Below are 14,273 nucleotides of genomic sequence, written 5' to 3' on the forward strand. Positions count from 1 at the left end.
GCGTTTCAGTGAAAGCTATGACTGTAAAGATTAAGTGCTAAAATAAAATGCAAGATAGTTGTTGACATAATGAACTACAAATCATGTGATGTCTGTGAGACTTTTTAAGGAGGTGGTCCAGTTGCGACACTAAACAGGTTCCACACCCTTTAGGGGCCTCTATAGCAAGACTGTGTTGACTGAGCAGCTACTGAGCAGCCACACCCTTTTACAACCCGATTAGTAAAGAGATACTATAGGTTTCAGTGTATGAACAGAGCATACGGCAGTACATTCTACTCATCTCTGTTGAAATCAGTGATGGATGTGTAGGCTGAGGCAATGTGCATAGATTTTACAGTGAGCTGTATCAAGTCACTGTGAGGCCATCATTCTGAACCTCTGAGTGATGGGTGGGTGGTGTCCAACCTAAGAATGTGCTCACTGCAGGCAGGACAGACCTGCTCAGACGAGTTGTCTGTGTGTTCTGGAATTGTCCAAAGTGAGACGTTGATTTTTAAACCTCGGGTTGGTTAGTTATTCTTGAAGCATTTATTGTTGTGTTCGTAGAAAACAGCAATCAATAAATCAAACAGTCTAAAATAAATAAATAAAGTTACTGTGCCACTGTTGCAAGCCTCTACTCCAATCGGCCCATTTTGCTTGTATGAAATGATCAGCCAGGCCAGCTGTCTGTCCACCAAAGTGCCTGCCTGACATGAGCGCATCCAACATGACTGGAGTCTTCCACAAAGCCACCGATGTGCTTCTGAAGCTAATGGCGAGCTAGTGGCACGAGAATGGGAGAGCGGCCAAGCTTTCCCAACACTTGACAGCATTGAGTACTGACAATAGCTGTGTTTGTTGTTTACATCGATTATGATAATATTAGGTGTTATCTTACATGTGGGTAAGAAGACATGAGGTAGTTGAGGTGGTTAGCACTGGCAGCGGGCCCACACACTGCCGCCAAGCCTGCTCCTCAGCAGCTCGCTAAGTCAGCAGCAGTATGCACACAGCCCCCAGGACAAAGAGCGAGTGAGCAGCAGCGACAGAGACTGTTCTTAGCTGTGCACAAACAGCCCCTGGGCCCAATAGAAGACCTGCTGCGGCAGCAACATGCTCCTTTAGCGACTAATGTTAGCAACATAGCACACAGTCCCTGAGTCAAGCGAACCAAGTTAGCATAAGGCACACTACAGCAGTAAAGAGTAACTGTTACGACAGGTAGCCTTCTCAGACTGAGGTTTATTTGTGACTGTGATCTTGCTTGTGTCTACATGATTGTGGCATTTGACAGATTTTAAAGGTCGAAGCGAACTAGCCGCTAACACAGTTGGTGGACATTCAGTGTTTGTTTAGCCAGGCAGCACACATACATGTGTTTTGGAGGGACACCCTGAGGGAGGAGGGGGGGATTTTCTTGGTTGAATACATAAAAAAATTTACCGTTTACCTACCCTAGCTTCAAGACACGGCATTATGGTTAAAAATGTGTTCCAAAATGGAAGCAATGCTGATGTATGGGCATTCCCTGGCTGTCTGATAGGTGCCTTTCCTGGACAACGCAGCAACCTCAAAACGCATGACCTTGAATGTGATTCTGCTAAAGTTTATGTATACATCGTGGTGTGCATTCAGCAGCTTTATACATCCAAAAAACAGAAAATAGTCAACTAGTCACCTAAATCTGAAAATGTCGCCATCTGACCATCCGCCTCATAACCATGTTGAAGTATTGGTATCAGACAGGGATTGTCTTCGGCATGGAAGACTACCAGTGTTTGCTGGTTCATATAGGTAACTTGGAGAATGGAGATCAGAAAGATAATAATCAAAATACTCAAAGTGCCCGTAAGCTGTTTTTATTCCACTTGCTCCAGCAAACTAAATAATTAAAAAAAGAACCTTCCTAAAACGATGCAGTGAACTATGCTGATAGGAGCATGTTCCAGGAACTCTTGTAAGTGCAACTCAATGGTGTTTTGAGCTAAATGCCTATATTAGCATTCTGACATCAAGATGTATAGCAGTTAATATTTAGCAGGTTCACCTTCTTAGTTTAGCCTGTTAGCATGCTAACGTTTGGTCATCAACCAACCTGCTAATGTTATCAATGCAAACAAAGCTGCTCGCTGGCGTTTTTTAAGCTCATCCTCGAAACTGGCTGTGATTCTAAAATTCGTCATCAGCTCATACAAAATGATGATTCAGTACACCTGTTTCATAGAACTAAACAGAAAACACTGTGTACCCACAGCTACTACGTGTGACCTCATGCACAAGCAGATGCTGTCATACACCCAGTTGTGCATACAAATGTTTGGTTCTGTTGCTAGGCTTTTATTTTGGCCAGACATCTTACATGAGCTTCCTCGTCTGACAGTGAGTGAGTCATCTGGTCAGACTGCAGTTCCCATGCTTGACTTCTACGCACAATTATAGTGAGATGGTGTGTGTGTGTGTGTGGGCTATAAGCAGGGTGTTAAAGTCCAGAATTGTAAACTAATATCTCATGGTGACTTTTTAAGCAAACAGTGTGGATGTATTGGAAATGTGTTAGCATGCCAACAAACTCTTGACTTTACAACTCTGTGTAAAATCAATACTGACAACCTTGCAATGTAGCTGAGCTTGTTAGTGAGACATTCTTTGAAAGACTTTCATCACATGCTCATTGTGGTGTTCACTATCCGTTTTTAATGCACGCATTTATTCAGGTTAACCACATTCTCTTCACTTGGCTTCCGCAAGCTATTTTTCATGCCTGACTTGCGGCTGCTGTGTTGTAAGGGTGTGTACTGTGCCTTTTGCAGGTGGTGACTGAGAGACCAAGATTAAAAACCAACCCAGCAACACTCCCTCATGATGAACACACCCACAACTTTACGCCAAAACAAGCACGAAGGGGTGTGTTTTGTGTGTCCAAAGGCTTCAGATTTACTCCTTTGTGTTTGTTCATTATTCTTCATATGGTCAATGAATAGTTTGATCATACATTAGGACCTGACAGCACATTTTGGCCTCTGAATGTCCTGAACTTTGATGCGATGAAGTTTTAATACAATACTGTAACCCCCTCTAGCATGTTCAAGTGAAACTACATTGAAAATGGATTTAGTGGGCTACTTTGTGCCATTGAAAAGGTTAACATACACTAGATTTACACAAAGGGCAGAGTAGTTTTTAATACAATATTGTACATATAGGTCTTAATATGACTATTGTACTACAGTCATTGATTAAAAGCTCTTCTCACGGATACAAGTCTAACTAGTCACACTGTGCTCATGTTTGACTTAAGTCTGAACATTCCTGTAGCAATCAAAGGATCATGTTCTCAGTTGTAAGAAATATCTTACAATTACAGGAACTAGCTGTTTATTCATAGCTACAGAATGCATATGAGTGTTACATTTGAACTGTACTAAGATACATTATAATGTGCTATAATTTATTTGGAGGTAATGAATGGCAGTGGACTCAGGAAGTTTCATGTGCAGAGGCAACAAAAAAAGAAGCTGTATGCAGAGTGCAGAAAGTTGTGACATATTTAGGGTGCAGAGAGGGCACTTCACCACATTATGTCCACTGGAAGGCCACCCTAGAGGCACTTTATCATGTTTTACCTACCGCAGGGGCTTCCAAGACGGCATTTCATGATGTTTTTGTCCAACATGGGGAGGTACCAGTGTTAGTTACCCAAAAGAGCCTTGAAGCACCATTTAAACACGATTGGTCGGCCTTGATTTCAACCAACATGATGTGGTTTATTCTTTTTTTTTTTTTTTAAATAAAAGAGTCACTGTCCCATGATGTTTGCAAAGATGTCACAACCTGCGGGATATTCTGACAAGAATGTGCTCCACCCAAAGATGATGCACATCAGATATGAAGGTGACTGGATCAACAATCTAAGAGGATTTGCAAAAGCCATTCTCTGGAAATTTTACAGATAGTTTAGTACCGTGCTAAAATGGAAAGAGTTGTGGATAATGATCAATGACCACTCCTGTGTTATCGATTTGTTGCATTATCAAGTACAGACAACGTTATGATAAGCACCTAAGCATCTGCATTTAAACAAAGGAGAAACACAGGTAAATTACCTCAAGACATGGGAGGCCGGAGCTGTCCAACAGGTTTCAACATCTATAGGCAAGGCTGTTAAAACAGCAAAGGAAAGGAGGCCCTTCAACACCTGACAAGTGGAATGCCCTGTTTTGGAACTGAAATCTCCATTAAGGGCCTTTGGCTGTAAATATTTACAAAACCATAAAAGAACACCTTTATGTGCTAGCAACCTACCACACTCCAAAAGCTGCTCTGCCTGAGGAACATGACAGAGTGGCACTCAAGGTGTCGACCTGACCCCAGACCCCAATTGGAGCACTAGTGAAATGTGCTGAAAAATGACGGCCCATGAAGGCCCGACCATGTATCAGACTTGGATCTTCCAACAATGCCAGGACCAAGAAAGTGTACAGTGCTTTAGCATGGTACCGAACGCTCACACTAGTCAAACAAACTGGACTTTGGGGGTCATACGTGCTTGGGCATGCTACGGATTGCCCAGAGTGCACCCTTAGTTACAATGAAAGTCAATAAGAGCACCCTTCAACCTGCCCATCTTCAACCTCTGTAGTCATTAATTAACTCACAGTAGAAACTCCATTAAAATGTTCGCAACACTTCGCATATTTTTTTCCTTGAAGGTTGAGCCAGTAATGCAGTTTAGCTCCACGTGATTATTGATACTCCTTCAGCGGCTGTCTCATACTTGATATGCAGTCAAAAAAAGCGGATACCAACTGTTACAGTATGGACTATTAGCAGATGTGGAAGAATATTCAGGACTGCAAGGTAAAAAATCTTCACCTTATTAAAATGTGTTGTACCGTGAACAGTATCTGTTGCGCCACAAATATAAATTTGTATCAGCTTAATGTCCCATGAATCTGACATGCAGTTGCTAGACTGTGTGTCTCTTCGACCTTTGACCTGACATGTCTTCCAAAAAGAAGTCCTCAAGACTGAGTCCTTCAGTTTGTTTCTGTACTGTAACACCAAGAGGACAGGAATGTTGTAAGTGGTGCCTTAAATGACACAATGCATACCAGTCATGAAATACATACAGTATAAAGCCAGTGCACAAACTCTTGATCATTCACTGCAAAGTGTAACATTTCCCTCTCTGCACAGCTACTCATTCATGCAGTATAAAGAAGTGACCACACCTAGTTTGCATGTCCTGCAGAGATACAAAAAAAAGCCTACTAAGTACGTTACACCACATTCTATCTGTTAAGATAAAAAATGTAATCGCTTCGTAGGATGGTTCTCAAAGATTGTTTTCATTCCAGTTAAGTTTTTTAAATTCTTTGACACATTTTGGGGCAAAAGTTTGCTACACACATTCAACTGTAACCTGCATTCTGTTATGTCATCAAGTTTTCAGGTTTCCAACTATACTGAAAATTAAAAACTTGGAACATGAAGGGCAGAGCTGGAGGTGGTGACACTGTCACTGACTTTCCTTTTCGGAGGCGTATTTGGACTCTTTGCCTCTTAAGAAAAGTGCTCACTGAAGGCTTGATGACTATTATTACTTTACTTTTCGCTGTCACTTTCAAGTTTCAAAAAACAACAATAATGATTTGCTGAAAAAGGTCGAAAGAGGTTTCCATGTAAATGTATATTTAAATAAAAAATGAGTTAAATAAAAAGAGTAGAGAAGTATCTGTTGTTCCTCTTAGTCTTTGTAAATACAATTTTGTCTCACCATTTTTTCACTTTCTGACAAGATTCAGAAGTCAGTAATTTGCTTACTTTGATTTGATTCATAGAAATAACATGGTTCACTATGTGTGTGTGTGTGTGTGTGTGTGAGAGAGAGAGTGAGAGAGCGAGAGCGGCCATCATGAAGCAAACGATTATTCCAGGCAGTTCACATTCCCATTAGAAATAATGCAAACACATTAACAGATGGACGCAGCATTGTTCCACACTGCATGAACTTACAACCCTCACTCTGCCCCAGCTGCTGACACACATGCCCACCTTTTAAATATTATTACTCTAGATTCATAAACCTATGCAAAAACACAATCATGTCTTACATCTGGTAACATGAACTTTAACTTGTTGAAGGAGGTACTGCGTGATAAGTTGCTTGAGATTGTCTGGACTTGATCTATGACTGCCATGACTGGTAAAATATCAGACAAGCACAGACAGCGCTCACAACGATTGTTATCTGTGTCGACCCATTCTTCAGGTCACGGTATCCACAAGATCTTCTCCCAATTACCGTCTTCCCTCTTCCAGTGAAGTCTAAGCACACTCATGTCATGCCAGATTTGAATGAATATGCTCAATAATGACGATGTTCTTTCCAGCTGATGGTTGACCTCACCCTGCCTGCTGATTGCTATTTTGTGGTGGCATCATGTGGCACTCAGGTATGTTGCTCTTAAAGTCTGGCACAGCGTGAGAAAGCAAGGGAGAAAGATATAGGTGTGTGTGTGTGTGTGTGTGTGTGTGTGTACGTGCGCGTGTATGTTGATAAATAAAAGGTCAAACTATTCTCAGTTTCTCACAGAGCACTGTGCATGCCTTTAAAGTCAGTAAGAGGTAAAACTGGCACATAAATTCTCTGCGAATAGCTGGTAGACAGTAGAAACTTGAGCTTTAGAGTAAAGTTCCACACCATAGTAGAAATTAAAGGCATGTACATGTGAAAAGTTGGGGAAGAATGAAAAAGAATGCAGGCCTCACCTACACCAAAGGTGCAGAGGGACGAAACAGGAGCGGCAGCGTTTGAGTGTGGAACAACTGGGTGTGGAGAAACATATCAAGCGAGAAAAAAAAAACAGCCACTGGATCTGTAACGCTCACCGCTGATTTGTGTGAAAGATTGTTTTCACACAAAGAATATGGATGCTCCAACAAGACAGAACAAAATGGACTATAGTTTTAAGCCTGAAGCATTTGATTTTATGTGGCATCATACTGGCAGCATGAAAGACATTTGTTTTGCTGTCTGGTATAACAGGACTTTAAAGGGACGTTATTCTGCCTGAGGCACGTGGTTGAATAAACTTTAACAATAGCTTATGCTTGTAGTTTAACCCCTTGTTTGTACTGAACCAGGCTTGGCTGTGTGACAGTATGGTGACTAGAAAACTACTGATTCCTATGGCTTAAAACGTCAAGAGTTCAGTTGACTTTGCGAGACAGAGCTGATGTTACAGTGAAAGTCTACATGTTTTTCATTTATCCATTTAGAGCTTGAAAGTGAAGCAAGTTCATTCTGGGTTGCTAGTTTTTGCACTTTCTATTTTTTGTTGCTGTGACAGATGGTGAAAATCTGGAGGTGCGCACGCAATCAAACAACATATTTAATAACTCGTTGGCTGGAGTTAGCATTGAACAACTTCCGAGCTAACATCCCCGTTTGAATACACCCTTTCTGTTCCACTTTCAGCTTCAGACTGAATTGTCTCCAAGTTGTGTGTTGTTATTTTTTCTGAATTAATGTATGCCGAACGTATTGCATCAATATAGCATTGTATCCAACAGTAAGGGTAGCTAGTGTGAGTATTGCTAATGTTAACTATCTGCTGTCTTAAGTTATCAGACTGACTGAAAGCAAGCATAATTAGTAGAAACTGATTGTCTCCTCAGGATCTCAGGATTCCTCTGAATTGTTATGTCTATGAGACCATACAGGTTATATGGGGTAGTAGTGCTTCATCTCTTTGTCAGTAAAGGGGTTGGACAGGGTGGGTTACTGCGTCCATTCTCGTTCAACTTGTATGCGGATGACTTGTTTGGTCAGTCAAATGCTTCAAACACAGACTGGATACAAGCATCTGTTTTGACAATGTTTTTTTTACACAAGCAAAAGCAGCAATAACATTAAAAAGGAAATCTACATGAACAACATTAGCAGCAGCACGTACATATTAGAAGTTAAATGACTCATTATACAGAATGACATCTTGCAGTGGTTTAGTATTAGTAACCTATGATCTTCCTTGATCACTATTATTATTATTATTATTATTATGATTATTATTATGCATTTAGTAATACTTAATACTGTAGCTTAAGATGTAGCAAACAACAAACGTGTCTGTTGAAGTAAATGTTTATCTACCCTCTCGATGAAGTTACATAGTGCAGAAACAAGTAAAAGGGAGACACCGTTCACCCTGTTACAAGACACTGTACCATCAAAATTAGATTATAAAGCTGGTAGTTTAGGGGGGGAACCACATACTGTTGCTTTAATTTTTTTACAACAATTGATGGATAAAGAGTCAAATGAATAAAGATAAACTTTAGAGCACTAACAGCCCAGTGGATTATTATTCAACTTTCAGTAATATTTTCTGTTGCTACAATAAAGGACAATAAGTTAACTCATCTGCCTGCTGTAGACCTATTTTGTTTACATTTGGTTTGGATCTGTTGGAGGAAGTGAGTTACGCCCCTAACAAGTTCAACACTATGAAGAGAGGGGAAAGTAGTGTACAGTCAGTAAGAAACTCGGTTTAACTTGCAAATATATGAAATTGTAGCTGATTTCTTTTTGCTGCTGATGTGGTAGGTTTGAAGGAGAACAGAATGGTGTGAAAATGTGTGCACTGCAGCCTGGCTGCTCTGGTTGTGTACTGCAGCTGAGACTAGAACCACTTAGGAAATCTTTACAGATGGAGGACTGATTAAAGAACAACTCCTTTGAGGGGAAAAGGGAGTTATTTATAAACAGGTGAAATGGTCCGAGTTTTGCATATGTCATATGGGTTATACACTTCTTCATGCTTAAACATTGTGTGTGAGCGTATTTTATGCTCAAGTCTACTGTGAAACTATTTAAGTGCACTACATCAGGTATTTGTTTGGTTATTGAGAGGTAGTAATGCTGACTACAGTACATTTTCAGATTATTGAACTGTAACTCATTCACTCATTCATTTTGACACTGGTCCAATATTCATTTCACTACCCTGTTACAACCAAGCAGCCTACAGGGGTTATACACTGAATGAACACACTACATGATCAAAACTTTTACTCCATTTCTTCACCACTCACTCCTCAGCTTGTCCCAGCGCAGGGTGTGGCAAGGCTTATCTTTCGACAATCCCTCCTTACCTGTTTTACAGGATCGGCCACTCCTGTCATTCAGAGCCAGAGGCATGTAGGCTGAAGTGGAGGGGAGGCTGGACAGCAAAAGTGAGAGTACAGGTTGAAGTGGCCGAGGAGTCTCCTCCCACTCGCTCAGCTCAGGCATAAAAGCCGGCAGAGACTGCAGTTAGACACTCAGAGGGATTTGGCTCTCCTTTTGAAGCATTCACATCTTCAGTTCTCCTCAGCTCAGAGTTGACCACCTACACAGCTGCAAACAAAATGTATACTCAAGGAAGGAAGGCCATGTCTGTCAGCTCTAGCAGCAGCGGCATCAGGAGGTCCACCGGAGGCGCAGGAGTAGGAGGCAGCAGCTTCTCCATCCAGAGATCCTATGGTGCTGGTGGCCTTGGTGCTGGTTATGGGTCTGGTGGCAGCTTCAGTGCCGGCTCTGGTGCTGGCTTTGGTATGGCCAGCTCTGGCTATGGCTTTTCTTCTAGCCAAACAGGAGGCGCTTTCATCGCTCCAACCATCACATCTGTCCAGGTCAACAAGAGCCTGCTGGCCCCTCTGAACCTGGAGATCGACCCCCACATCCACGGTGTCCGCACCCAGGAGAAGGAGCAGATCAAGACCCTCAACAACCGCTTCGCCTCCTTCATTGACAAGGTTGGTTCCTGTTACTATGTACAATTTAGTGTAGGCCACAGGGTCTTCCTTGGCTTATTCTGTCATTTACCTGTAATTTAAAAGAAAAGACTTGATAGTTCAAGGTTTTGTGTCTAGTATAGTAACAGCAACCTGCATAAGGAATCTGCTGAGCACTGCTCACTACATGCAAACTTGTTCTTTTTACTGGCCAAGCTGACCAAGCAAGGAAGCTTTGAATCTTATCTCTGTGATGTGATGTATCAATGAGTTACAGCTGCTAGGAATAGGAAAGCTTATAAAAACCCCAAAGTCTGACCCTGTCTTACTTCAACAAAAATCTACCTAAGGTGACAGTTGGCCTGTAGCCCTGTGTGAACCTGTGGCAGCCTCTCTGCCCACTATTTAAATATGGGTGGGGTTTATATTCCAGTGACTTGCCATTCCCTTACCTGGCAAGAGAAAATAGGGATCTACTGTGTCTGCACTCTGCCCACACAGTCCAAAGTCTGTCATTTGCACATTGCACTTATCACCTGGTTGTTAGGGACGACTGGAATGCTACTTTCACTTGTTTCCTATCCTATGATCGGGCATCTGTATTGACACTTGCATGCGAGCTATATGTAGAGTGAGACTCTCTGAACATCTCTATAAGATGGCACTCTGACAAAAACTCACAAAACAAAGCCCTCATGCCTCGTTACTTCCCTGCTTTGTCGTCTGTGGTTAATCTGCCACACCTAGTTTTTTTTTTATGGCTAGTCTGACTGTGTGGCCTTCATAGTCCAACAGAGAATGCAGGATGAGTCATAGCCAAAGAAGAGATAGATCAGATAAAGCACTTAAAGCCGCATACACATCTGAACAGAACACACTATGTTATCTGTTTTAAGTAGGACAAACTGAAGATAGTAGTGTTAAAAAAATGCTAAAAACAGCCTGCACGCAAAGATATGTCGCTGTGCATTACAATTGTTGTGACTAGGGTGTGGCAATTTGATTATGCAGCTAACTTATCAGTCCTGCAGTTGAGGTGAAGCATTCCTGACACCCTGTATCACCATGACACACCCTTTGAAATCCTTTTGTAATCCCTCCATAAAAAAAATGATATGAACTATGAACACTATTGAGCTCAAAAACAATTCAGGAAGAGCATCAAAGTGTCACCAGCGAAACTTCATTCAAAGACTAACACAAACTAAAACATGCCGCTTGTCTAATTATCTGTCCTGGTTTTGTGTCTCCACAGGTTCGTTTCCTGGAGCAGCAGAACAAGATGCTGGAGACAAAATGGAGCCTCCTGCAGGACCAGACCACCACCCGCTCCAACATCGACGGCATGTTCGAGGCCTACATCGCCAACCTGCGCAGACAGCTTGATGGACTGGGCAATGAGAAGGTCAAGCTGGAGGGAGAGCTGAGGAACATGCAGGGCCTGGTTGAAGACTTCAAGACAAAGTGAGTGTTTTCACCACATGGTCACTATTCATCACATACACCCAACACAGTTTGGAGATGTACTGATGAAACTGCCTTGCGTTCCAACAGGTACGAGGATGAAATCAACAAGCGTGCAGCTGCAGAGAATGAGTTTGTGCTCCTCAAGAAGGATGTTGATGCTGCCTACATGAACAAGGTTGAGCTGGAAGCCAGGGTTGACGCTCTTCAGGATGAGATCAACTTCCTCAGGGCCGTCTATGAGGCTGTACGTATCCATAATTTTTAAATCAACCTACTTCACAAAAGTATAATCCCCTTATTGTATGAATCAACTAAAAAGGATTAGAATTTACATTTTGTGTATCAAATCCTTGCTTCTGTAGGAGCTGCGTGAGCTCCAGGGCCAGATCAAGGACACCTCCGTCATTGTGGAGATGGACAACAGCCGTAACCTGGACATGGATTCTATTGTTGCTGAAGTGCGCGCCCAGTACGAGGACATCGCCAACCGCAGCAGAGCTGAGGCTGAGTCATGGTACAAGCAGAAGGTGAGTGGAAAGCAAAGCCAAGGTTTATCCCCTATAACTTTTTATACCTTTCCAAACACTGGATATCATGTTCTTTACAAACTTTGTCGTATTTTTCCTAACAGTACGAGGAGATGCAGAGCTCTGCCGGACAGTATGGGGATGACCTGCGCACAACCAAGGCTGAGATCGCTGAGTTGAACCGCATGATCGCCCGTCTTCAGAATGAGATTGAGGCTGTCAAGGGACAGGTATTTCTCAAACTTCTCATGGATAATGCTCCATTATTATATTATATATATAATATTTAAAAAGATTTGCAGTTATTAATCAGTCTGTAACATCATTCTCAACAGAGGGCCAGCCTTGAGGCCCAGATTGCAGAGGCTGAGGAACGTGGTGAGCTGGCAGTGAAGGACGCCAAGCTCCGCATCAGGGACCTGGAGGATGCCCTCCAGAGAGCCAAGCAGGACATGGCCCGCCAGGTGCGCGAATACCAGGAGCTGATGAACGTCAAGCTGGCCCTGGACATTGAAATCGCCACCTACAGGAAGCTGCTGGAAGGAGAGGAGACCAGACTGGCCAGCGGAGGTGCCAGCGCAACCATCCACGTGCAGCAGAGCTCTGGAGGTGGTGGTAAGTGCCAGATTTTGTATGTAATCATCCTAAACGTGAACCCACAGACAACACTGATACTTACCTGTACCTTCTTTTCTGCTCCAGGAATGCTCCAGTCCAGCGGTGGATTCGGCTACGGTGGTGGAAGCGGCAGCTACAGTTCCGGAAGCTATGGTGGTGGTGCCACTGTCACCAAGTCCACAGTCACATCATCAATGCGTTCTGCCAGATATTAAAAGGAGAGCCACCCCTCTTTTCCTTCAGAAACTCTTGAATTTGATCTAAATCTATACTTTTTCATGGTGCTACATAACACTGTTAAGAAAGTTCAAAAGGAGAGCTGAATTTCGCAGATAATAGAGTCCTAAAATCTGAGAGTTTCTGAGGGCAAGCATTGCCTTAAAAACACAATGGCCAGGTCAGTTAACAAGGCAATATTTTTTCTTTCAACTACACTGCACAACTAAGAAATAAGAAAAAAAAGGAACACACAGACAGAGTGTTAAAACTGGGCAAGGAAACATTTGAAACTCTGTAGCCTATCTTGTCAACTTAGAAATGTTTTTTTACTTTAGTGCACTGATAAACTGCTCTGAAATAAGATCCTGCAGCTGAAGGGCAGGATGATTTTTTAAGTTGATCTCTGTAGTCCTGCATGTGAACGTTGATATTAGTAAGGAGAGCAAATCCATGACCAAATCTGATCACTGGAGAAATTGTCATTTTAATTCACAAATGTGAAATGTGTGATTTCACATGTTTACGGTTTGCCGCTGAACTGATTGGCCAGTGGCATGCTCTTTTTACTGTTCTACCAAGTGTATCCTTGTTCAGTTTTGCCTTTCATCACCTTCAAGATAAAACGATGTTGTAACCAGATTTGTTTTGTAAAAGCCAACTGTGCATCATGGCGGCTGAATGTTTGCAGCAAATTACATCAGTGACATCTGAATGAAATAAATCTGAGAACCAAAATGATTGCCTCTCTCTCTCTCTCATTATTTTTTGATAAATTAATGTAAAATGAATGTAAAAGAGCAAAATCAAACACTGAGATTTCACATGGGGGCAGTGCGGGGCCACTTTTCTATGACACACTTCCACCTTGGTTATTCAGTCTGCAAGATATGCATCTTCAATTTGCCAAATCAGCATGGTTATTCCTAGTGAATATCAACATATGCCTAAATATTGTGGACTAAATGTTAAATTTTTTTAAACATTTTGAATGAGATGTGATTAGAGGATGTGGGATCAAAGATGATAGATCTGGTAATGAAAAAACAAAAAACAAAACATGACTCTTAACAGTGAGGTGAACTTATCGCAGCTCTGGTGTCCAAATCAGTAATGCAAAAATGAAAGATCAACAGCAAAATAAACTCCAGAAATATATGAAAAAAAACATGATTTTCTTTAAGTTAACTGACAGAACAAGCAAATCTCTGAGCCGCTTGCAGGTTCATCCGACTGTATTCAATCATGAAGAGAATTCAGAGGCCTACCTGCATATCCAAGGCCAAGCCAAGTGCATGTGTACTGTTACTGTAGGCTGCCAAGATAGAGTCAGCACAGAGGTGGACAAACACAGCCAGGAGGACATATGGAATAAGTGCGATTCCACCCTCGACCACCGACACAAGCCAGGGTCTAAAATTCTTACATCTTTTTGTGCTATGGCCTCAGTCACGTGTGTTGATTTTACTGCATTATCATCTGGATACACAGTGGTGTATTTTTAAGCATTCTCAGGATCTGTTTTGGCAGGTTAACAAGAACATTAATTCTATCATCCTCACCTAAGGCTGAAAGTGCTGGCAGAACTCACATTTTGAATTTGGTCCCAGTAGAATTAAAGTTGAGTCATAATTGATCCAAGGCACACGTCAAACCCTTAAGTTGTAACGACTCACGTTCCAA

At 42.0% G+C, this 14,273-nt stretch overlaps 1 protein-coding gene across 1 annotated transcript; it reads left to right on the forward strand.

Annotated features, from left to right (window-relative positions):
- Positions 1-9,309: 9,309 nt before the first annotated feature.
- LOC115583917 (keratin, type II cytoskeletal 8) lies at positions 9,310-13,331 on the forward strand. Its single transcript, XM_030421168.1, has 7 exons — positions 9,310-9,783; positions 11,018-11,226; positions 11,317-11,473; positions 11,592-11,756; positions 11,861-11,986; positions 12,092-12,371; positions 12,459-13,331. The coding sequence occupies exons 1-7, from the start codon at positions 9,397-9,399 to the stop codon at positions 12,587-12,589; spliced, it is 1,455 nt and encodes a 484-aa protein (XP_030277028.1). The 5' UTR covers positions 9,310-9,396; the 3' UTR covers positions 12,590-13,331.
- Positions 13,332-14,273: the final 942 nt, after the last annotated feature.

This window comes from Sparus aurata, chromosome 6 (assembly GCF_900880675.1).
Source record: "Sparus aurata chromosome 6, fSpaAur1.1, whole genome shotgun sequence".
Lineage (NCBI taxonomy): Eukaryota > Metazoa > Chordata > Actinopteri > Spariformes > Sparidae > Sparus > Sparus aurata.